General features: G+C 38.4%; 1 protein-coding gene across 7 annotated transcripts in view; it reads left to right on the plus strand.

Moving 5' to 3' along the window:
• The first annotated feature begins 1,655 nt into the window (after positions 1-1,655).
• The window catches only part of LOC123770321 (WD repeat-containing protein 44), a 43,200-nt gene continuing 18,205 nt past the window's right edge, over positions 1,656-26,650 (plus strand). The window contains exons 1-12 of one of the 7 annotated variants that reach the window (XM_045762077.2): positions 1,656-1,847; positions 3,286-3,373; positions 5,311-5,421; positions 5,794-5,952; positions 6,391-6,636; positions 7,632-7,785; positions 8,176-8,618; positions 11,433-11,567; positions 12,371-12,578; positions 13,797-13,897; positions 14,239-14,289; positions 17,891-18,027. In XM_045762077.2, the coding sequence (XP_045618033.2) occupies positions 1,777-1,847; positions 3,286-3,373; positions 5,311-5,421; positions 5,794-5,952; positions 6,391-6,636; positions 7,632-7,785; positions 8,176-8,618; positions 11,433-11,567; positions 12,371-12,578; positions 13,797-13,897; positions 14,239-14,289; positions 17,891-18,027 (1,904 nt within the window). In that variant the 5' untranslated portion in view covers positions 1,656-1,776. Of the gene's footprint in view, positions 1,848-3,285; positions 3,374-5,310; positions 5,422-5,793; positions 5,953-6,390; positions 6,637-7,631; positions 7,786-8,172; positions 8,619-11,432; positions 11,568-12,370; positions 12,579-13,796; positions 13,898-14,238; positions 14,290-17,890; positions 18,028-26,650 lie in introns of all 7 variants that reach the window. The other 6 variants (XM_045762079.2, XM_045762076.2, XM_045762080.2 and 3 more) reach the window with 6 other exon arrangements.

Consider the following 26,650-nt stretch of genomic DNA (forward strand, 5'->3'; position numbering starts at 1 on the left):
ATAACAAAAGTAAAACACTTAAAATGCTAAAGGAAGCCTTCATAATAATACTTGGCTGTCCAATACCTACCTAAGTTCTTAATATGCAGAACTAGTTGGATATACAGTGCCTAATATTTAAGGGTCCCGGTAGTACTGTAGTCGGGTTCGTTCTTGATACACAATTGAGAATTCTGGGTTCAAATCCCAGGTGGGACAGAAATGGGTGGGTACATTTCCTTTCACCTAATGGTCTATTCACCCAGCACTAAGTAGGTACTCAAGAGTTAGTCAGCTTGTGGGGTTGCATCCTGAGCGGGGTCAGTAATTCTACCTTGGTGGGGGGGGGGACCTCGATATAAGCATAGCATGAATGAATACACTCTGGCTTCCTGTCCCCCGACACAATAAATTATTAAATTTAATATTATTATTCAAGATAAAGTACAGTATTTTAAATAAATTATAAGACAACTAAAGCTTCTGTGTGATACTAAAAATGATGTAGTATTACAGTAATGTAATTATAAGAACACACATGCAATAGAACTAATGCTAATGATTATGGATAGATTCAAAGAGTAACTACTCATATTTAGATGTTTTTGTTTGGATTGTACCAGATGTGAAATGTGAACCAACTGATTACACCCAACAATCTGGCAGGTGACACCATTTTGTATAATATTACTACAGTATTACTATGTCTGTCTGTCTGTCTGTCTGTCTGTCTGTCTGTCTGTCTGTCTGTGTATTCACTTAGCTGTATTCACCTAGTTGTGCTTGTGGGGGTTGAGCTCTGCTCTTTTGGCCTGCCTCTCAACTGTCAATCAACTGTTACTAACTACTAATTCCCCCCCCCCCCCAGGAAGCAGCCCATAACAGCTGACTAACTCTCAGGTACCTATTTACTGCTAGGTAACAGGGGCCATTAGGGTGAAAGAAACTTTGCCCATTTGTTTTTGACGGCCCCAGGAGTCGAACCCCGGTCCACATGACTACGTATCAAGCGTGCTGTCCCCTCAGCCACCGGCCCCTTGTCTGTGTGTGTGTGTGTGTGTGTGTGTGTGTGTGTGTGTGTGTGTGTGTGTGTGTGTGTGTCTCTCTCTCTCTCTCTCTCTCTCTCTCTCTCTCTCTCTCTCTCTCTCTCTCTCTCTCTCTCTCTCTCTGTCTGTCTGTCTGTCTGTCTGTCTGTCTGTCTGTCTGTCTCTCTCTCTCTCTCTCTCTCTCTCTCTCTCTCTCTCTCTCTCTCTCTCTCTCTCTCTCTCTCTCTGTCTCTCTCTCTCTCTCTCTCTCTCTGTCTCTCTGTCTCTCTCTCTCTCTGTCTGTCTCTCTCTCTCTCTCTGTCTCTCTCTCTCTCTCTGTCTCTCTCTCTCTCTGTCTGTCTCTCTCTCTCTCTCTCTCTCTCTCTCTCTCTCTCTCTCTCTCTCTCTCTCTCTCTCTCTAAAGATACTTAAAGTATAATGCAACAGGTACAATCAATTAGGCCTCTATTCATATCATAAAGGACTATACCACACTCCCCTCTCGTCACGGAGAGAAAAGGTCTGATTGGTAATTGGTAAGTACTCTGCCCCCCCCCCCTCCCCCCCATACATCCATTCCCCTCTCCCTAGAAATCTGAATGAGAGCGGGCTCTGACGTCATAAGTTGTTGACCAATCACCGTATGTTCTCGAGGCGTAAACAACAATGGCGACCGTCAGCTGACGTACAGTGGGCTTGGTCGACAAAATTGATCAACTAAACTGGATTTAAATGGAACTTTACGTAAGAGGAAGTGGTGTTACAAGTAAAAATGTCATCTGAAAGTGACGCAGAAGAGTTTTACGATGCGTTTGACATCACTCCTCATCGCCAGTCAATGAGGTACACAATGCAGGACTCGAGTTCCAGCAAAAGTATTTTGCGGTTCTTGTAGCTGTCAGTTTATACAACATATAATTTATATGGTGTTTTTTAGAGTTGACTCTCTAATTAGGTTTGCCACTAGCTAGACATTGTCTGTAATCTGGTCTTCATTCGCAGGCAGCTACATAAATACTAAGGAATAGAAATCTTCCTCTGTTTTGGGGTTCAGTAATTTCTAAACTTGTTTTAGATTCTCGTTGTTTTGTTCACAAATTCCAGTGGTAAAGGCTGCAAATTTAAGTTTGTTTTAACCATCTATTACACCTACACGTTAAACTGTTATGGACCTAATGCAGTAGGTGGTGGTATGGCAATTTAATATTAAAATGACCATCTCTACTAAAGTCATTTGGTCTCCCTTTGTCAGGGGACAGCAAGTCATTAAGGCTTGTTGAGGTGGTCCTCGGCTAACCACTGACCTTGGATGCAATCAACAACAATTGCCTGACTGCCAGGCACCTATTTACTGCTAGATTAACAGAAGCGTGAAAGGAAATATGCTTACACATGTCAACCAGTGGGGATTGACTCCTAGACCTTTTAGTTGTGTACCAACTGCACTGGCCACTGAACTACAAGATCCATAGAATAAGGTCAACTATTGTGAATATATTTTTGCTTAATTATCAATTAAAACCATCAAATCCTCTACTATAACTATTGGAGCAATATATAGGTTTTTCCAATACCATTTTAAATGAGTTCTTAGACATCTATAGAAATTTAATCATAAACAACAAAAGTCACACTGTTTTAATTAAGTGGTGACTCAACATTGGCCTTTGTCAACAAAATAGTCTCTATGTCAGCAATTTCTTTAATTGTATAGACCCCTTTAACAGTAAAGATAGGTTTACTGTTCCATAACAGTAAACAGTTCCTTTACTGTTCCTGATCATCAGGGCAAATGGTAGGGGAGGGGGGACCTTTGACAAGCTGCCAGCTTCCTGTCCTCATTGAGGTCACTAAAGTGTTAGTGGCCCTCAGGTAAATTCAGGTAAAATACAGCAATTTACATTTCCAAAATCTGAAGTCTCTACAACACACATACTGTTCTCTTCTCACCAATAGGTAACTTACAAAATCCATAGCTCACAAATAGCATACTTAAAGCATTTAACAAGAAACATGAATATGAAGAAGGAAATAGACTTGGTGTTGTCACAAAACAAATAAAATACAGTATACTAGTTGTGTATCCAGTCAGATACTATAGTGGTATGTAGTTGGATATCTAAATATAGCTGGATAGCTACTGGATATCTGGCACATACCTAATTAACATTGTGTGAAAGTGAATATAGTGTATCTATTAGGTACATTTAGACAGGGACATTCCAGAAGAGTAGACATATTTAGTGTAATCATTTTCATGTTATCACATTAATCTCCATAGGTCAGAAGAAGGAGCAGTTGTTGAGAAAGCTACAGATCACCAATGGACTCCATTAGAACATTCTACTATGCTGGCAAATTTGACTACTGTAAGTTTAGTTTTTAGAATGGTTTTAATTACAGTTCTGTGAAATAAATTTGAGTTTAGGTTTACAACAGTCTGTTTTTTTTCTTTATTTAGATGCAAAGTGAGTACAATATTTATGAACTATCATTACCACGAGTGAACAACACTAACCTTGATGTGCCTGACCAGCACCCGATGTTGGCCCAATTCACATTTAGTCCCTGCCAGCCATCTACCTCACTCACTTGCCTGGCACTAATCAAGCAATTTGCATCCTTACACTGTGAGTTGGCTCTTCTTGAGTCATCTCGCCACCATGTGGTATGTGGACCCTTCTCTCCACATACCAGCTATGTATATGTATATAAATAGTGCCTGGGTTGTAGTCCTATGCATTCCTTGAGTAACACTAGGGATTTTTTCTTGTTCATGGCTTTGTATGCCTACCTTCATCTCAAAATTGACTCAGGAGTTCAGTGCGTTATTTGACAACTCACTTTCCTTGTTCTTGGCATGCCTTCCTGTTTACATAACAGTATAAACAGCCAGTACCCATTGTCTCTGTATGCTCTGTTTCCCTCATCCTCACAGTTTATTGAGTAATTATGGCTTGCCAAACCAATTCAGTGCTGGATTTTACTGCTTGCAGCTTTCTTGGATGCAAGTCTGTGTTTTTAAATGCTGATGGTCATTCTTGCTGCCTCTATCATTCATCCTGTTGGGTTCTGGGGTACTGTATTTTTGTCCTAGAATGTGTACTGTCTTCCAGTGTTTGACCTCTATGTTGGCCAAACTGCCCTCTCAATTGATGGCCTATCAGGCTGCAGTCTCATTGTGTAATTAGGCTTCTTGCTACAGGCTGCTACAGCCTGTGCCTGATGTGGACAATGGTATTACCTGTTTTTACTCTTTCATGAGAGAGATTTATGAGCACCTGGTTTCCAACAGCCAAATTCCAGGCTGTCTCCTCTGCCTTTTCTAATATGATTGTTGAGTGGCCAGCGTGCTTGGCCTCTGTTTGCTTGGCATTGCAGCCTCCCACATTTATTTGTACTCCTGAACAGCATCAGCTTGAGGACTTGCAGGCACTGGCTGCCAAGGGAATGGTGGAAGTGGGTTTAGATAACAGAAAGTAAAGAATTCATCAATACTAAAGACTTCAGGTTAGGTCATGTCAGTCATCAATTTTTGCTACTCTTACCCAGTGATTTGTGTGTGTCAGTGAACAGGAATTGCATTTCACGTTTGTAAATATACATTAATGACATTATGTAAAAACACACATTGAACATTGTTAATGTAGGGCAGATATAAATCGGTGTAGTTATGTATTTATGTATGTAGGTTAGATTAGCATTTTATAAGGACTACAATCACCTTCTGTGGTTGATTGTTCAATAAATTGCTTAACTATATGCTTAACAGATCTCTAACCCTGTCCATGGAGGACAGAAAAAAATGTATATACTGTATGCTGGTTAGAATGTAAATGTGTAGCCACATCTGTGGTAGAAAAAAAGGTAGGATAAGAGTTACTACTTGAGACACACCATAAGACTAAAGAAGGGCCTCAGGCAATGGTTAGTGTGATGACACTACCATACCACAACATACAACCTGGCTGTTGATGTTGATAGTGATACACCTAATTGAGTTCAAGTTGAGAGCTGTATGCATGTAACTGTGTTGCTAATGTATGTTATATTTGTCTCTCTCAAGCTGATAATATGAGTGACTCTGGTATTGCTATTATAGTAAATTTGAATTTAATAACCATCTATTACCATCATGAGTTATAATACTGTAAAGTACTGTTTATAAAATCCTGTTGTAATAATTTACGGACCTGTATTACACCAGTTTTGTTTTCAACCATCATTTCTACCATTTATATTTTGCTTCGTACACATTCCCCAATTACAAACAAAATTAATTTTTGGATGGTTTTTGTTCTTCAAGGGACAAGATTTACTCCAGTCTGTAGAAATGAACCTAATTCAATCAAGTCCAACCACAACTCTTATGCAGCCACCATCTCAACCCTTTCTTCACCCACTGAAAGCTTTTCAGGTGAGTTTCATTTTCCGTATTTAAAAATGAGTAGTTGAAGTCAAGAAAAGTGTTGTCTTTGGAAGTGAATAATAAAAAATTGTTGTAGCCCATTCTTGATGATGCTCATTTGATTGTGATCTGTTTGGACTGCATTGGCTACCTTGCATAATGAAATACCTGTATATGAAATGTTTTTCTTTTGCTTAAATGGTTACATATTGAATGTGACCCTTGAAATTAATAAAAATTTTCCAGGAATGGAGTTCTCATAATATCACTCCTTGTTGTATAATACCATATGCCAGCTCAGAGATACCATTCTTTATTGCCTTAAGACAATTAAAATGTTTATAGTTAACAATACTTTATTTACTGTTCATGAACTTGCAGTCTTCAAAAGATCTGATATCTTCGGAAAAAACATTGGTCGAAGTTTCTCCTGCTGGTTTGGAAAAAGAGGAACGTCTCAGCATAGGAAGTTTAAGTATCGGAAAGCGTGATGTTGAGGAAACGAGCAGTGCATGTAGTGGTTCACTACTAGGAAACTTGGTAAGAAACATATCTTTCAATTAAATTCTTTTAACTCTTTGGAGAAGAAACATGGAATGAATAAGACCAGTGCATGAGAAATAGAAGTAAATGGGAAGGATAAATTATTTATATTTTGCCAATATCATGAGGAGTACGTTGCACTTTATTTATAAATCAACTGAAATACTGCTGTGTGTGATTTCCTGGATTGTGGTGTTACTTGTTTTTCATTATTCTACTGAGTGGGAGGTGGCTTGAACGGATGTGTATTATTAAGTAAATATACCTGTAATTCATATTTTAGATTGCCCTGGGAAAATGCTTTCTTGCTCCATCACTAGGGAATGGGGTAATGCTCATGATTTAATGCAAGTGCATTAGTAAACATATTAGTGAGAATGAATATATAGCAATCAAGAAACTAAATAAATGGTTTTACATTGATTTGGCTTCTAGGGTGATGATGATGATGATGAGGAAGCCGCTCCAAGAGCTCGGTCGGGTGGGCGCCGACGCATAAGACACCAAGAAGTTCGAAGACAAATCCAAAAAGAAGATGATGACCCACCATTCCCTCCTTCTCCAGTTGGAAGTCAATCCTCCTCAATAGATGCAGTTTATCCATCGGGAAGGACTTCTCATCCGTTTAGAGTTGTTGAACATGATGCTGCAAGTGTTTATAGTACAGTCTCACTTGGAAAGGTTAGTGTAAAATAAGATCCCTTTTCATCTGGTACATGGATTAGTGCAAAGTGATTTTAGTGCAGTAAGTCCTTGACGCATAAATTCACAAATGTCAGACTTAAAGTTATATGAGAATAAAGGAAGATTTACCGGTTTGTAATGTCCCGTATGATATTGCTTATTTCTGAGGGGAGCCCCTACGGCTCCCTGGAGCTAATCGCGCTAATGTATGTTATATTAGACTGGGACATTAGCTATGGAGTTCAGACCTACCAGGGACTATGAGCCAGAACCTGGCCCATTCAGAGAGGTTTCAGGGAGCAACGGCCCTGGAAAACCACCCCCTGTGGTTGAGGTTTTCCTTATCTGCCATTGACTGGGGTTAGGCACCCAGAAAGGTAGGCATTCGAAAACAAACCCCCACATGGTAAGAAACTAACAACAAAATCCGAACAGAGAGATATAATTCCCTTCAATCCCAAGGAAACAAGCAAACGTAATACACGTTTGCTTGTTTGCAAGCAAATGGTTGAAGGGTTAGAGAGCTTGAAAGAGAAAGATGTGTGTGATGATTGAGCTTTTAGCAGGATCTTCTGCTGTGGCTTTTCCCTAATGGGAAACTCCAAAGAAGAAGTAAAAATACTGAAAAGATTTTTATATTTTTGTAATAAATCAAAGGGCAGTATGAAATGAGCATCCAGTGCTAAAATACACTGATAGTAGTAGTACAAATGTTGCCGTGCCTTCTTGATTTTTGGTAGTCCACATGGTAATTATAGCATTTTCCTCGGTTTATTTGGACATATCTGGAACAATACCAAAGTAAAAATTCTGAAAGTGTATGAATACGAGGTTAAGATGACATTTCATACTTAAATTATCAGTTTGTACAGTAATTCTACAATAGAAACAGCTTGACTCAGTTTTGACATAATACAAAATTATGCAAATGTTTTAGTGATTATATGGTGTTATATTTTTATTAATTATGAATTATATTTTACTCTATTCAGGTTGGCAAGATATTAGCTGGCATGGAAGCTCAAACCACACGTGAAGGTCAGCTAAGTCAAGATACAAGCTCACCTTCAGAAAATAAATCTATAGTGTCATCACAGTCAGATCCTTCAAAAGATATATCTTCATCAGGAAACATAATACATCCAGGTAAATATATTACGTTGTTCTTAGGACATATCTTGGTGTATGTGTGAACAAGTTCATCTATATATTATTTGACTTTCTTGACATTAGAGGGATTTTTGTACATGGTGTAGATGTGTTACTGAGTAATCATCAATAGTGAATTTTACAGAGCAAGAAATGTAACTATTCCTCTACTCTGGATAGTTACATTTCTTGGGCACTAGTTTGTCATGTCTTACTCTTTAAAAATCATTGATTATTCATACAGCAGTAAATAAATAATGCTGCAAATTAAAAGATAAATTTTATCTTTCTTACTAAGCTTGTTTAGTTAAATCTTGGTGTTGATTACTGTAACAACTCCGATATTTCGTTTTGTCTATTTGCTTAAACAATAAATTTTCCCAGCAGGTGAGATAGCAGGAATAACAATGTCTCCAGAGCCAGACCTGGTGGCTAGCACAAAAAGCAGTTCAGGCAGTGATAAGTCCAATAGCCTTCCCCGTTCAGCACAAGAATTGCCCCCAAACCTGCCATCAGTGGATATATCTTCTTGTCCACAATTATCTGTTTCTGAAGTGTTTCCTGATTTGTCTCAGTCTGAAACTCCTAAAGAGAACTATCTTCAAGAAATTCCTCCAATGATACCATCATCAGTACCACCTTCATCCCCTGGCTCTAGTGCCCTTTCTGCTGATATAACTTCTCAAGCTCCCTTTACTGTTCACGCTGCACCCATTGTTGCTCAGGCTATGTCCCATGTGTCACAAGGTCCACCTCTGACTACTTCACCATGTTTAGTTCCAGTAGCTCCTCCTAGAAGAAGACGAAGAAACAAGCTGGGTAATGATGATGTAAGTACTAAGAAAATATGTTGCATAAGGAAGGAATGATAGACAAAATTTGATATTTGTATGCATAGCAGCAACTTCAGAGGAAATTGTAGACATGCTAAATTTTAAGGAGTTGTGGATTAATTGGTTACTAGCTTCAATTTTCTGTATAAGATGCTTGAAGTTTGAATGAATATATATACAGTATTAGCCTGACTTTCACATAGATGCTTTACAACACCCAAAAAGATAAAGCTGCAAAGTCTTGTCATTTATTACAAATAAAAAGCCTGTCCTATATCACAGTGGTCTATGTCCTTGACTCACAATTGAGGGACTTGGGTTTAATCCCCCAGGCAGGACAGAAATGATTGGGCAAATTTAGTTTCATCTGATGCTTCTGTTCACCTATCAATAAAATAGGTACCTGGGAGAAAAGTCAGTGCTTACCTATTAGACTATGGGGGAGTTAGATCTAGCTCTTATGACCCACCTTCTATTTCTAATGCATTAATTACCTCGCTTAACATTAATGTTTTCGTCATGTTTTCTGTGGGGAGCCCCGTCGGCTCCCTGAAGCTATCCAAACTGACATGTGCCATATTAGTTTGGTATCATCAGTCCCTGGAGTTCTGTATGCCTACCGGAGACCAGAGCCAGAACCTGGTTCACTCAGAGAGGTGTAGGGAGCAATGACCATTATGAGCATTCTGCATTTAGAACACGTCATGTCTGCCATCGACCAGGAAGGGCACCCAGAAAGATAGGCGAACCAATACAAACCCCCAACTGGTAAAAATTGCAACCTATGTCCGAACAGAGCCAAAGAACTCCCCTCCAAAAACAAACAAACAATCAAGCAAGTTAGCAAGTCATCCTCCAAATAGCACGCTAGCTCATTAGTACCATCCCCCGCTCAGGCGAGCCGGCAGCCCACCACCTCAGTTCGTTGACTGATGTGCCTGGTGTCAACACATCTCCTGGCCTCACTTTATTGACTGGCTTTTGTGTTTGTGGCTTTGCCAGCTTTGTGTGGTGTGGTGGCCAGGTCTTCTCTGGTACGATGGACTGCATGCGCCTAAGGCTTCCTTCACTAAGTGTCCGGTAAGTACTTCCCTTGCGTGTCGGGGTTTTCTTCCCTGGGATGTTCGGGTCTCTCCCGTTTGAGTGCTTCGTCGCTTGGCATTGTTCTTGTAATTGGGATCCATCAGGGGGTCTTGGGCTTCCCATCTTGCCCTGGGTAGGGAGTGTGTTTTGGCAGGGTGGGAGCGCGCTGCAGCCGGCAGAGCCTGCATACAAATGTGGCGGCCAGCGATTCTCTCTGGGAATCGGTTGTTTGGATCAACATGGATCGGTTGGTTTGTGTGTGTTGCTTCATTTTTTTTTAAGCAGTAAACCAACAACAGGCTTGCCATTTATATTGTCTTTCATTTGGTCTGAATCTGAATCTGGCAATCAGGGTCATAGTGGTCTGTCTTCATTTGCTAGGTCTTCGGGTTCTGGCCTATCTCGACGACTGGTTGGTGTGGGCTCCCAGCCGGTCTGCGTGTCTGCTAGTCAGGGATCTGATTCCTTTCCAGCTTGCCGGGTTCAGGTTCCTGGTGAATTGCTGGAAGTCCCAGCTGGTTCCGTCTTAGGTTCAGACTTGCCTGGGCCTTGTGTGGGATTCGCGGACTGCGTCAGTCTCTTTCCCCCCTGCAGTGTTGTTGCGGCCCTGCTTTCAGCTGTTTTTAAGAGAGACCTGGGTCACTCGGTGGTTGCTCGAGCAGTTGTGTGGGAGCCTGAACTTTGCCATGCTGGTTTACCTGCTGGGCAGGGATTGGCTTCGGAGGCTGTATGGTAGCTTTAAGGCAGCCCCTTTTCACATCTCTTGTGATAGCTGGGTTTGCATTCTGGTGTCCTTATACTGGTTGCTGAGTCACCGGGAAGGCGCCTTCCTCTTCCTGCACTCGATGTGTGCATGGACGCCTCGTGTCTCAGCTTGGGTGGGGCTTTGTGACCAGTGCTCACCCAGGCTGGGCAGGGGTGGTGGGCTCTGACCTTCCATTGGGCTCACAAAACGGTGTGGGTGTTTGCGGCTATGTGGATGGTGTTGTGGCGGATTCAGCTTCCTCGAGGCCCTCTGGGAGGGGTAGCGCTAACGACCAAGAGTGCTAGTTGCATGAATGGTTGCTAGTTTGTTTTCTTTTTGGGAGAGTTTCTTTCCTCTTTCTGGACGTAAGTAGCAATTATCACTATACTGTTTTTCTGGGTGCCTTTCCCAGTCGATGGCAAACAATGACATATTTTAAATGTAAAGTGCTCATAGACCAATGCTCCCTGCACCTCCCTGAGGGGATCAGGTTCTGGCTCATGATTCCCGGTAAGCAAAGGACTCTGACTGATGACCACAAACTAATAAAACACTATATCAGTTCGGATAGCTTTAGGAAGCCTCCGGGGCTCACCCAGAAAATGGCATTTCATTACATTCAACGCTGGTTTTTTATTTAATTTTCATTACGGTATTGTGCTTATGATAATCTTAATATAATCATCACAATGTTTTAAGTTATTTGATATAAACAAGAATAATAAGTATTTATATTAATAATATAATAGAGAATATTTGGCATATATGAAATTATGCAAACTATCAGAAATGCAAAAATATTGATAATTAAATTTGTCATGCATTTAAGCACTCATGACTGATTATTGGTTTAATAGAAAATATGAGAATCCTGTGTTCTTGGTGCTCACATTTTTAAAGTGACTGCTGTATATGGACTGTTTATATGCTGTGTATGTTATCCCTTTGTGAACTCGATTGAGGAGCTTGATATTTTGTTTCAGGACACTGCAAGTTTAGCAAGTGTATCTTCATTACCATCTCCTGCCCTCACTCTGTCATCTGTTGATGCCATCAGCATTGGTCAGTGTTTAGATATACGTCAGGCCGTCCGTGGAGATTATCTTGTCAAACCACAAGTAAGTATTGTGCATGATATTGCATACCTCCCCGATAAGTTTTGTATTAAGCTTTTTCATTATGGAGCAGAAGAACTTACCACAATACTGTATGCATTTCCTAATATTTTAACACTTTGAGGAGAGTATTTCTACATTCTGGTCACCCTCCCAGGACTGAATTTTTAAAATGTTTGATGATAACATGAGATCCTGCTCTGTTGGGGGGGTTCTGTTCTGTTGGGGTGTGTCCTCTCTGTAGGAGGGGGGTGTGCTGCTGTGTTGAGTAGGTAACTTTGCCTTTGTTATGGGATTCTTCTTAACAAAAAATTATTGAATAAACAAGCTCTGGAGTACAGATTTCATTGCTGTTGTTAAATTGGCTCCGACACATTTTAGGTCATTTATGCCTCTGCCCACAGTGTACCTTAGCTTCAATTTCAAAAATTGTATTTGCTGGACCATAAGTTTAGACCCTCTTTGGCATGGACACATCTTATCACCTCCTTTAGTCATGGTGCTTACCAGACAGCATTTGCAATTCAGGGTGTACATGTAAATGACTATACTGTAGTTATTATAGAATTTCTTGGGGATATCTTATTCACACTAACACCACCTCAAAATGTAGTCTTATTACAAATTTGCTACTCAAGGCATATACAAACATGAATAATTCTTTGCTTTTAATTGTTTTGAATCATTATTGTATTTTAATTATGAATGTAAATGCTGCAGTTCCAATTAAATTAACATTACTTCTTGTAGTCTACCTACTACTATACACTGTGTTTGATTAAAAAAATTATACTTACAATATTTAGGATTCAGAAAATGCTAAAGCTGTGGGTCCAAGTGCTGAGGAAATAGCTAGATTAGAAGCCGAAGACACCACAAGCCAGGCTTCTACACCAGAAATTTCTCGTGCTTCAAGTCGCTTGGCTAACTCCAGCCATCAGCCACCTTCAGCTGGGGGAACACCCAGCACTCCAGGAACACCTGGATCTATTCCATCAGATACTCCAACACCAGGTTAGAAATCAGTCATTGAATGTACTGAAATGCACTTTTCTGGTGGGGTCCACACTGTCATGGCAAAAATTTTATCTTTTTACAAGGCAAAGGGAGCTTGGAGGTTCAAAGATTAACCTAAAACAAAAATAAAAATACATTAAAAACCATTAGCCCAACAAAACAAGACATAGCTCGAAGAAAACTAGGTACTCTTAGGTAACAAGGCAAACAGTTACTGTTGCTGTGTAAATGCTGTAACCATGATGCTTCTGACTGCCACAACGTGGTAGCCCAGGTCATCCAGGGTCCCAGTCAGCTCACCACCCTCACTCATAAGCTGTTAGAACTAAATCTATTCAACAAATGTTGGATGAAAACTGCCATCAATTTTCATCCAATTAAAAGACAACAGAGGGCACAAAAAGGTTATAAACAGATTCTTGTGAATGTCTTTGGACAGTAGTCAGTACAAAACATCTCCTAATTGTATAGAGAAGTAGAGCCAGTTAACTCCATCCTCACCAACCAACAAGAAACAACTGACTGAGAGAACTAAAGGAGAGAAAGATCTTAAAAACATTACTTTGTACTTATTTGAATTAAATTCCAGCAGCCATTTATCTGCCCACACCTGAAGTTTGTTAAGATCTTCTTGCTGCATCCTACAGTCCTCTTCAGTTCTTACTCTCCTCATTAACTTCGCATCATCTGCGAACATCGATATGTAAGCGCTCACTCCCTTTGTTAGGGCATTTACATAAATTAAAAACAGCACCACCAACTGGTTCATGAGTCTCAGGGCTTTGCTCTCCTCATGTCTGTGATTTGTTTACCTTGCTGTTTGTATATTTTGGTTTTCCCACTTTTCTGGTGGCCTTCTTTTGGTTAGGGTGATCTGCAATTCTATGTTCTATCCCCCTGAAGAGGGGGGCCAGATTTTGGCCTTAGGTCCCCGGTAAGCTTGTATGACTTACAAGGGCCTAGTGTGGATTGAATTGGGTGGAACTTGCTAGGTAGCAAACATCAAGGAGCCACCAAGGACCCGCCAGAAAGAGGTGTTTCACTACATTCAGTGCTGGTTTTTCACTTTATTTCATCCCTACATAATTTTATACATTTTGTTATTCACAACACTTATATACTTTAACATTATATACTTTAACATATGTTCTGATGTTTTCTTCCACACTGCTGTATTTGTGAGAGATGCCTTGATCAAATTGCATGGTATTACAGATGCTGCAGCAAGTCCTTCATCAAGCAGTGAAGGGCAGATGAAGCAGCTCAACCTGATGGTCCGAACCCGATCAGACTCTGGCAAAGAACTATCTGATGCTGTATGTTTCATTTCTTATTTTGTCTCTTCACTTTATCCTTAAGCATTTAACAAAGGATAAAGTATGATTATGTAAGGCTTAATTTAAAATTTGTATTGCAATGAATTGTTGACATAATGTTATGATGTTTTTCTGTGCAGCATTGATAACTAAGCCTTATTCGTTCTTCTTCTTTACTAACAAAAGTATATCTCAGTATATAATATTTAGACGTTAATTTTGTTTGTAGTATCTCATTATTCTCTTCTGTGAGCATTTCTTTCTTACATATCTTACCCCTTGAGTGGTGCAATTTTTGTTTTGTTAGCATTAGTTAAAACTTACATCTCCTCTCTTTGAAGGAATGGTTTTTGCAGTCTCCCGTTGACTTTGATGTCTTCATGAGTGACAAAGTGAGTGTGGCTATTTCAGGCATTATAGTTTGCCCTGTAGCATTGGTTGTGTATGTGTGCAATTCCTAGCACTTTGATTTTTTGCATTCCTATTCCCTTGGAATCTTTTGTCTTTGATTAGATAGATATTTATCCCTTAAGGTAAAGCTTTATGTCATGCCATAGTGTGGCAGTTTTCACTGATATCAAACTTTTATCACACTTAATTATTTGATGAACTTTTCATATTTTGTAAGTCTCTTTCAATTTGGTTTGCAAATGTTGGAGTAATAGTTTATTGGTAATGCAGTAATCACTTTACTTTTATATGTTTGAGCAACTTCTGCCAGTTAATTCAACTCTTGGATGGTTAAAACTATATGATGATATGTTTTTGTACAAACTTGTGTGAAATTTGTTTTGAGTTGACTCAAGGAAGTGACCAAAATATTTTAATTCACTATATGAAGTATTACTATAAAGTTAAAATTAAGTTTAGGATAAGGAAAATTTGACCAGAGATGAATATGGTAGTGTTCCATACTGGAAGAGGTTGGTGAAGCACTATATACTTCGCAAAATTGAGGGTTGAACTTCATTGTCAAAAATAAAGTTACAGTGGTTGAAAGAAATTGAATTGTTTGTGTAATGGAATTTTGAATTATTTGAAGTGGTCGATCGGTATGTGTGATTGTTTTAAGATAAATTTGTGCAATCGAAGAATATAAATAAATTAAACCAGAGGATTGCATGAAGAAGTAGTGGTGACTGGTGTAAGACTGCGAGACATTGTTGTCTCGGAAGCATAAAATGTTGTATAAATTGGAAGAATCAAGAGCTGGAGTTTAAAAAAAAAAGGTAATTTGAGAAGTATGTGTGATATTGGGGAATAGGTAAATTAAGAGTGAAAATACCCTAGAAAGATGTAAAGAACATAACTCAGAAAGCCACAAGACTGATGACAGCATTACTTAGTCGCAAGTAGTAGAATGGTGCTGCTGTTGATGTTTTATTTGAATGTAAATAATGCTGTGATGCTGTGATGCTGATAACAGGTGATGCTGTGTGAAAGATATGGTGCATGGTTTGGTTGTTTTTGTATCTTGAATCTCCTTTTCCTGTATTCTGTAATAGTATGTGTGCAAATATACCTCCTTGAAAATATCTTTATTTGGTGTGGTATAGGAAACTGACTAGTGTTTCAATCTTTAGGGATACACTCTGGTTGTGATGGGCTGTAGAGCCAAAATCTATTGTTTGGCTTCCTGTTTTTGAGTCTGGCCAAAATTTGTGCAGACTTAACCAAATGGTTTGATGAATGTTGTGTTCGTGTGGCACTAGTGAGCTAGTGACCTTGCTGTTGCTTCACCAGATGGATTATTTGTCCCACGTTGTCCTGGACTTGTGAAATGTCAGAGTGTCTTACCTACAACTTTGGATTGCATTTCAACATAATGTTGTATTATTTATAATTTGAAATGTGTAAAAAATTATCAAATAGTCTACACACCTTTAAAACCCTAATCACTGTTATGTATGTAGAAACTGCATGAGTTCTGTCTTTATCTGTAAAGAATTAGATTTTTGTTGTTGTTGTTTTTATGTGAGTATTGTAAAAAATTAGTATACTCCACATTTTTATATCCACTCCATATGATTCTGATTGTCAGAGATAACTGTACGTCATATCTGACAGGGTCTGGACCATATGCCATCAGTTATAAACACATTTCAGTTGCAAGGTATATTTCCATTCGCACTTACTATAAGAAAACAAATTTAAAGACTGGTACTCACCCAAAATACAGTAATTCTGAACTCTAATTCATTACCGTTATCAGGTAAACTAGTAACTCGAAAATACTAGTGTGAGCTGATGAAATACATATCCAACAATAATTCTTCCCTCAGCCACCACCACACCAGCAGATGTAATCCTGTTCTTAGTGTTTTCTTCAATTCTTGGTGTCCAGACACATGTGGATCACAGCTCTCAAGGTCTGAAACATCCAACTTAGTTGGAGCTGGATGCCATCAGGCATACATTCTTCTGATGACCAAACTATGTGGTTTGGTCATCATATCTTTAGCCGTGTTATTGTGACTCGTCGTCTGCATATACTGTATTCTTCTTGTGAGACATATTTGCTAGGGTACGACGAACTTTGGTTGGAGCCTTTATCATGTAGTATACATTCCTTTTCCTCAGACTGGCCATTTTTCTCTCTGCTCTCAGTTATAAACAGTGTCTAAGCTCTTGCTTCAGTGGTGATAAGCTTCCCATGTATCTCATCCTCACCTGCTTGTACTACAGATTTGCTGACTTTTAACACTGCAAGATTTACCATCTTCTTCAGTGTTCTACAATCATAAGAACATAAGAACATAAGAATGAAGGTACTAAGTGCAGAAGGCCTATTGACCCATACGAGGCAGCTCCAATTACCAAGTGACATAAAATAGTTGAATAGTTTCCTGTCTTCCTGCATTTTCAACACTTAATTGCAAAACTGTTCCCTATTTTCAGAAGGAAGTATTGAGCTCAGTCATTTGTGCTAGTACTTTCATTGAATGCAGCTGTTCCACTAGTTTATGGCATTTTATTACAAGTTTCCACTACAGTATCTTCGTACAGTATCTCAGGGCTGCTAGGGCTTGTTTTTTGCACTGCCGGTTCCACTAGGGTTAATGGAGTTCTCAAATTTGTCCGTAGACAACCAACTCTTGTTGTTTGAACACAGGTTTATTCTTTCCTTGAGCAGCCACACATTCCTTAGCCTGCCTATAGGCAGTCATCAAACTATTTGCCCTATCAGCGATGCTTTTTGCATAATTTATTCCTGTCTGATGCACTTTGAAGTGGGTCTTGAAATGCAGTACTGTATATTGGGAAATTGCTCCATTAGTATCAGCATGATTCTGAAAATGTATCCACTGGTTCTGCTTTTATATCCATCTTAGAAAACAATGTTTGCAAATAACAGAATATCTCTGCAACTGTCTGACCAGGGGTAAGATGAAGTGATATCACTGCACTGTTGACTTTCAGGTAGTCCTTGCACTTTTCCACCATCAGTTTACAAAAACAGTAAATTTTGCTAAAAAAACACAAAGCTATAGTATAATGGATAAATATAACAAAAACAATGGTAAAGTAATTTAATACATACATAATTAGGTATGTAAGTAGGTGTCGCAAAGTACAAATATCATCTAAAATTTGATTAAGGTTTGGTTGCAACCCTGTCCATAGTTCCAAAGTTCTTACTACTGTGCTAGTGTTTCTGTTGATTACTTTTTCCCTTGTATGATACTGGTGAATTCAATGAGCTTAGTAATTTGTTCTTCTGGAAAGATACATTTATGAATTATCTTCTTTGGTAGAAAAATATAAAATTAATGTAAGATATTTGAATATCTTAATACCGTATAGTATTTTTAAGGGAATACTATATGTATGTTCCTTATATAGATTTCCTTGAACTTATGCATAAATTTACATAAGCATCATAATTTACATAATACATAAAAATATTTGTGTAGTACCATATAACTTAAAATGTGATAAATGTGAAATTACCCCAATTCATGGCAAAACAAGTAACTCTCTTAGTATTTTCAGGAAATCTTGAAGCAAGTGACTGTACTCAACCTAGACACGGGAGAGAGAATTCCACTGAGTGATGCAGAGAACTGCTTACCACAGGCCCTCAACCCCCTCTCTCTGCACATCATGAGACTCACCAGTGAATATGTCAGGTTGGTATAATTACATGGATTTAGTAAAGCCATTTGGTTGTTATTAACCGAGCCATTTCTTACATAACATTCACTCTCATATTCAGGAGAAAATTTAATTTTTTGTTTTTTGTTTTGGTGTCCTTACAACTTTCTCAGAGGGGCGAGTTGGAGAGCAGATTTCAGTGCATGAAAAGAACAGTTTCGTTAGCCTGTGTCAGATCTTTAAGTGCACCTTTTGTGACAGCTTCACCAGTGGCTACGTCTTGTTACAAACACAAATGTGCATAGAGTTTTATATATCGAATTAAAGGGAAAGTAGAAAAACTGAAGAATGGACAATGAATATTTTTTTAGAAAATATCAATTTTTTCTTTTAAGTGAGATATAAACAAATGTAAGATTGAAGTCTTTACTGGTTTAAAATCCATAAATGCATCATAAAAAAAGTAGGAAATTGGTGACAAGAAAGTATAATCTTTGGGAGATAAAACAAATGTTTTGTTTACTTTGGATTGGTGATGGGGTGTGTAATGTGGTGGTAATGAGGTGTTGATGGCTAAGAGAGAATGTTTTGATGCAAGCATAAGAGGTAAACTTTGTACGGTAGTGGAAGTTGCCATTTTTACGCACATGTCTTTGATGAAGTTTTCTGTTCATTGTAGTAAGTTGTTATTACAATAATACCAAAGTAATCAAATAAATCCTCACACAGTATGGATAAGTTTCATAAAAATCTTTATTAACCAGCTTTACTTTAAGCACTAATAATATCAATATTATAACAATAATTTCATATTAACTTCCCTCTTTCTTGTCCTCCCTCCCCTGTTTTCTCTTTCTGCCTCCTGTCCCTTTTCTCCCCCCTCTGACCCCCCTTTCCTACCTCCCTCTTGCCTTCCTTCCCCCCCCCCCCCATTTTCCCTCCCTCTCCCTCCTTTTCCCCATCTTCTTACACTCTCCATCTCCCCCACTCACCCCGCCTCTCACCACCATCCCCTCCCCCCCTCGAACAGACAGGTATTTAAATTTATATGTACAGTATATAGAAGGGGTGCCAAGCTGCACCCGGGTTACTTCCCCCCACTCTTTCCACCCTTCCCGACTCTTCACCATGTCATTCTCTTGACCCCTCATCCCCATCCCCTTGGTCTTCCCCTTTATTGTTCCCGTCTTTTCCCCCTCTCCCAGAAAATGTATTACAGTATTAGGAAGCACTGACACAACTGCATGGGTCTATCAGAAAATACATCAACATGATCAATAAAAACTCTAGAAATATCACACCAAATATTTCACATTTCACTCCAAGAAAATTACATAAAGGGTTTTTATAAATGCTTATATTTCTTAAAGCATTTAACTTTGGCCAACTCTGATAACGGTATGTCTAATACTCACCCAGACCAATTCCCCCTGCAAAGTTGGGTGAGGCTAGCTCCAAGTGTCCGGCCTCCAAGTATCCAGCCTCCAACTTTGGACAGACCGACAGACCCAACTTTGCAGGAATAATGTTCTGGGATATGGTAAGAGGGGGATGATGATGATGGTGGGACCAAGGGTGGGTATGTATGTATGTACGTACGTGAGTATGTATGTATGTTTGTATATATGTATGTACAGGTATGTATGTATGTATATTTGTATGTTTGGCATGTAGATGTGAATGTGGGAACCTTCCTTATTCTACCATTAGATCAAGAAAATGTGTAGCAGGTTTAGAATAAAAATAAAAATAGAGCTGGAGTTTTTTAGTTGCATTACCTTGTGTTGATAACATTTATACATATAATGGAAGTAAATATGGTTAATTATGTGTATACTCAATGAGGGTACAAATTAAGGAAATCTATCCCATATTCATATCTTGTCACCATAATTATATTTCATCAAAAGCAGATAGTGTATCTGGAACCTTAAATTTACTTTGGCACTGAACTGCCAGGTAATTTGTATCATTATTTTATAATCCTAGGATAGTGCCACATAAATTATTGTTAGACATTTATGTTGTTTAACAATCACAAATAATGGATTTTTATAATAGAAATACATAATGAGTCAATTTGCTGAGAAGTTAATTTGTAATACAGTATGCTATGTCCTTCAAGACTGGTTTGAGTGGCAGTTTGGAAGGCAAGATGAATTAATCAAGAACATAAGTTGGAAGTGACAAAAACTTTTAAAGAAGGAAAGTTTGATATGGTAGGTTTTTGTGAGAAAGATGAAAGGAAGTATGGTAGTAATGAAGTGTGGAATGAAGTACATGTTGTAGGAACAGAAGTACTGTAAAAGAAAGTGAAAATGTAAGAGTGGTATGTGACTTAATGAATAGGCGACATATTCCAATTCAAGGTGTTTGTGTGGAATTCAAGTTTGTTATTTTATATGCAATGCACGATGATAGAAATGAGATTTTTTTGTTCGTTTTGGGGTGGGCATAACTTGGAGCTTACAATATCATATCATATATATTGTATGATATCTACAAGTTTTAGAATAATTGTAATGGGTGATCTAAATAGCAAAGTGGGAATAAATTTTGAGAATGACAGTGGATAATAGTGTTGTAGTTATAAATGACAATGGCACTAGACATGATTACTATTACTCTCCATGCCACTCCTCTACCTAAGGATGCAGCTGCCTAGGAACTGCATGCTACTATCCAGCCACTGTCATATCAGCAGCTTATAGTGCAGACAAGAAGTCACAGTAACTTGGCTGAAGATATGATGACCAAACCACACAACAGAAGATGAAGAAACATCATCATTTCGATCTGTTCTGGACCATTATCAAGGTGTATGGTAATGGTCCAGGACAGATCGAAACGTCGTCGTTACTTCATATGCTGTTGTGTGGTTTGGTCATCACAGCAGCTTCTAAAACTTGGCATAGACTGGCATCCAGATCCTAACTTACCTGGGCAGTTGAGGGATGTGGTTTCCTACTAGGAATAATATATTTATTTATCTTTGATGACATACATTCATACTTTGATGATTCAGCTTTGATGACATACAGTACTTTCTCTACCAGGTGTTTAATTTAAAACACCAGATATTGGTGATTGGTTAGATTTTGTCCAGAAAAATTATACAGAAAAATACCAATTATTTTTTGTCCAGAAAAATTATACCAATAATTGTACAGCATCTGGGCTGGTTTATAATTATTTATCCATGAGTTTCAGTGTTTTATAAATACATGTGTTTTTCGTGTCACTGTTTAGACCAAGTGAAGCATCGAACACCATAATAATTGATGGCTCACTACAGTAGAGTGTAGGCTTTCCTTGCAACAATGATTACAGAGAGAAAATCCGTAGGAGCCGTGATGAGGATTCGAACATGGCTCTTATGGATTTTCCCATTGATACATCATGTTAACGTGATTACTCTGTATAATGATTACAGTGTTATCCCGATAAATGGCTCCAAGCAATCAGCTGTAGCATCTAATGTTAATGCAGGACAGTGCATATTGCCAATTACAGATTTGCCATAACAAATACAGTATTATACAGTACTTCCTTTCTGCATTAGATTGTATGCTACAGTGTTTTTATCTATCCTTGCTGGATAAGGCACATGTTGAGTACATTATTTGTGGTGTTGTATAACAGTTGGTAACTACCTTCCCATTATAAGTTTAAAGGTGGTAAAAAAATATGAATAGAATTATGTTGCACAAAGAGAAATATTCTCTGAAAATCAGGAGTATGCTAGTCATTCAATTTTTCATTATGGAAAAAACATATGTAGTAAATTTGTTTATTTCAAGTTTAAGGCTACTATATTTGGAGAAAATTAGCTTATGTTCTACAGACCTCCAGGAAGTCTACATTTTCAGTTCCTTATTAAAATGCCAATTTTAACATCATCACAGTGCACAATGAGATCACATTAGCATGATGTATCAATGAGAAAGTCAGTAGGAACTGTGAGGAGGATTCGAACCTATGCCCAAGCACACACCCTAAACCACTACACCACAACATAGTCAAAAGCAATGCAACCTGGGATTCACCTGAGTCCTTTAGGCATCCTGAGGCTTCTCATGAAGCTCAATCAGGGTTAAACATTGCCCCCATGCAATTTGGCTGTGGTCGAGGAGTTCTACTTCCAACACTTCTCTTCAATTACACAATGAAATAGTTAATGTAATGTATCGGTGAAAAAATTAGGAGCCACGAGGAGGATTCGAACCTGCACACCTTGGTGCTTCCAAGCACATGCCCTCGACCACCACATCATGTGGGCAATGTGTAAAAACACTGATTGGGATTCAGTGAAAGCCTCAGGACCCCTGGAGGATTCAGTTGAATCCCAGGTTGGATTTCTTTTGATCATGTCCTGGTGAATTTTTCCTGGGCCATGGGCTTGGGAATACCAAGTGTGCGGGTTCGAATATTCCTCATGGCTCCTACTGACTGTCTCATTATTACAGTAGTAAATATTGCCACCAATTTCCAGCCACAATGCATTACATAATGAGGTACAGAAGCTCGGGAGGGGCCATAAAAGAATGTTTTTCAAAAGCGCATTATGCAGAAAGTGAGAATTCACAAGGCGAGTGTGTTGGTTTTGGTGGCCACAGGCAAATACAGTTCTGGGGACAACGCAAAAGGAAATTGCCTTGTAAATGACCACCAACCTCATGCATCACATTGCCTCTTCTTTTTTAATATTGGTGTGAATACTGTACCTGTATCATATTACTTTTGTTGTGAAAATTTTGCTTTGCCCTAATTTCCACAAATCGAGGGCTCGGTATACTTGTGGTTTCTTTTGTATTAAGAGAACTTGACTCAAAAAATATATAAATTGTTACAGGTAGTATGCTATTGACATTTTATAGGATTGTACAGTATTTATGTTTATCAACAGCAAAATAAATTTTTCTGTGTCACAAGCTTATCCCTGTGTTTTACAACTTTTGACTATTATGTTTGTACTTACCAAGATGCAATAGATATCTGTTTAAGTACTGCTACATTTTTATAAATGGATACACTTTGTAAAAATTTGCACTTTAAATTTTTTTCACTAGTATATACTGTACTCATTAATGCTTTACTGCATATAAAGAAAATGTTTATACAACCATAGTGTTAGAATTTTCAGAAATTTTGAAATACGTAACTCGAATCAAAAAGAGCCCGGAGAAGATAGGGCAAGCAGTATATGCGATTAAAGTTTTTTTTATTATGCTCATTCATCCACCCTATCTTATACACTTCATAGCATCAGGGAGAACCTGCACTACTACATAGCAGTAAATCATCCACAGCAGCAGCACCACACCATTGTGAGAGACATGGTGTATGGTGTTTTTCATGGGTTGTCATGCTACATGAATGAGCCAAACCTCAACTTCCTCTTCACAAATGGATTTCACAGTGTTTTGCTCCCTATCACTTCATATGCAATGTTCATGCTCATTCCCTCACTCATTCACCAAAAGAAAGTACACTTTGCAACTCAAATAGCTTTGAAGTCCACAAATTAGGCCTTTGCAATGTTTAGTTACTGTAAGGTCATGAAGCTTGTAAACCGTTGCCTAGAATATGAACTCACGGAACCCGTCCTTACATTCTTATTTACAGTATAGGTTCGTTACTTTAAACCAGGGATGTAGAACCAATATGCATTTATAAACACTTCAAAAACAAGAATGACCACGTGGGACTGGTACCATATTTTTGCATTGGCGGGACTCGAGAAACAACCAAAGTGCGTGCATTACATTTATTTAAACACAGGAAAAGGGATAATACACTAACAAGGAAAACTCTCATTCACCAGATTAACAACTACAGTTCCCATCACCCGAATATAAATGGACATCAATAACTTCACGCAGTGAGGCAAGTACCTCACAAGCACACTCCACACACACCATTGTGTGTGTGTGTGTGTGTGGGGGGGGGAGGAAGCCCTCTCACTCGTGGAGTACAAGGACGCTCCTCTCACAAAAACACGGAGAGCTTTTACACACAGAATCATACTCATTTGCTAATACATACTCTCAAACACAAATGAAATATACAAATTAACACAAATAAAACAAACTGGTACTTTAACTAGCAAACAAAGGGGCCTGATAGCTGAGTGGACAACGCTCTGGATTCTTAATCCTAGGGATCCGAGTTCGATCCCCAGTGATGGCAGAAACAAAATGGGCAGAGTTTCTTTTGCCCTGATGCCCCCTGTTATCTAACAGTAAATAGGTACCTGGGAGTTAGACAGCTGTTACGGGCTGCTTCCTGGGTGTGTGTGTGTGAAAAAAAATTACTGTAGTTGGTAACAGTTGATTGAGTGACAGTTGAGAGGCAGGCCAAAACAGCAGAGCTCAACCACCCACAAGCACAACTAGGTGAATGCACATTTACATTAACAACCACAAAAGCTAAACTATATACCAGTAATCACATTACCCCATCGTACTGGCCGGCATTATTCCCACGATGGCCGATAAATACAGCTCAGTATTTGGAAATTATTAAAAACAGTATTGCTTTTCCTATTAATTTCATTTTATAGTAAATCATCATACGTATTTATAAGAATCTTTGATTTTCGCAATTTATTGCACCTTCATTTTTTTTGGTTTATCGTATATCACATATCCTTTATTTATACAATGTGAAACACTTGTCCAGCCACATGTAAGCTGCTAGAATGTTCATATTGAGAAGTAATGGCAGAGCTGCCACATATTAAATAGTTTTTCTGAAGGTGAATTTCATATTATCCACATGTACAAGTAAATAGAGGAGATAAAACTTGCACATTTCCTTATAATTAGCAATACATCTAGAAGTGCAATAAATGTGAATCCACTTTTTCTTGTTTATTTCATTCTTATACACTATTGATTATAAATTTTAGCTCAATCTATTTAAACTGGTATAATACTGTATATTCAAAATTAAATTTTGGCAAATTACTGTATTACAATCATAATTATTGCCTTACTGTATACCCAAATGACAAAGGGTATTTTGTTAAAGTTAAGACAAAATTGCCACATACATTATATGATGAATTTTTATGTGAAGAGAAATGAATGTAATGAAAATTTATGACCCTGGAAATACCAATACTGTACAGGGATATTGTGTTTGCATTGTGAACTAAACACTGAAGCACTAAATGTAGTAAAATTCCCATTTCTGATGGGCCTTCAGTAGATTCCCAGAGCTTACTCACTGGTGCAATCAAGCCTTAAGTATTGCACCAGGCCTCTAAAACCCACACTGACCTGCTGAGAGCCAGGGCCACAATCTGGCTCTGTGAGGCACGGGGAGCTTAGAAATCAAAGATCTACCCAAAGCCAAGAAAAAGCCATTAGAATGGTTAGGCAAAACAAAACAAGCTTCTGCTTTAATGATTAATAAAACCTGAGGCAAACAAGTCGAACATTCCTTGCTGCAGTCAAATTAACCTCAACCTTGATATGCATTTAGTGTGAGAGTTTGCTTAACACTGTGAATCTTGCTCGTTGGGAGTGATAGTCATGCCTGCCTCTGCTTCCTGTGTGTTTTGGCCCTGAGTTGCTTTAGCTGAGGGTGTGCTTAGATCATGTATGTGATTATTCTTGTAATTACCTAAGTGTAGTTACAGGATGAGAGCTACTCTCATGGTGTCCCATCTTCCCAGCACTCTTTATCAAATAATGCTTTAAAACGACTGATGGTTTTGGCCTCCACCACCTTATCACCTAACTTGTTCCAACCGTCTACCCCTCTGTGACAGTGAATTTTCTTATATTTATTCGGCAGCTTTATTTAGTTTAAATCTATGACCTCTTGTTCTTGAAGTTCCAGGTCTCAAGAATTCTTCCCTATCAATTTTTTTGATTCCCGTTATTACTTTGTGCATATTGACCATATCGCCTCTTTTTTTTCTTCTATCTTCTAGTTTGGCATATTTAATGCCTCTAACCTCTCCTTGTAGCTCTTGTCCTTCAGTTTTGGGAGCCATTTAGTTGCATGTCTTTGCACCTATTCCAGTTTGTTGATGTGCTTAAGATATGGGTACCATACAACTGCTGCATATTCCAGCTTTCGTCTAACAAGGGTCGTGAACAATTTCTTTAGTATTTCACTATCCATGTATTTAAAAACAATTCTGAAAATGGGAAGTGTAGTGAAATGGAAAATTGGCTCCTTACACAATGTTCTTTATAACCACCTACCTCCTAAGCACCCACTTTCATAAACAACTTCCTACTTGTCATGTATTCCTCCATTGTTGTTGTCACTATTTCATAACCACTCTTATCAGTTTGAGCAACTATTCCCTCATTGCAGCCCTCAAGCTATATTCCTCCCTATCTTGTTCTTCCTAATCAAGACTTTCATTGTACCAACTTCTTTCATTCTGTGACTCTGCTATTCTCAATTTCACTGTTACAGATTCTTCATTTGCCAATTTCACATCTCTCTTCACCCTCATTTTACAGACAGGCACTTTCTCCCATAACTATAATGCAGTACGTTAATTTACATTTGTTATATTGTTCATTATTCTTCTGTCACACGCAATACTTTCAGCTGTTCTGCATACAGAATTAAAAATTTGTGGAGAATAAATCATTTCTTTTATATCTCTCATTCTCTGCCAGAATACAAAGG

Source organism: Procambarus clarkii, chromosome 42, assembly GCF_040958095.1.
Source record: "Procambarus clarkii isolate CNS0578487 chromosome 42, FALCON_Pclarkii_2.0, whole genome shotgun sequence".
Lineage (NCBI taxonomy): Eukaryota > Metazoa > Arthropoda > Malacostraca > Decapoda > Cambaridae > Procambarus > Procambarus clarkii.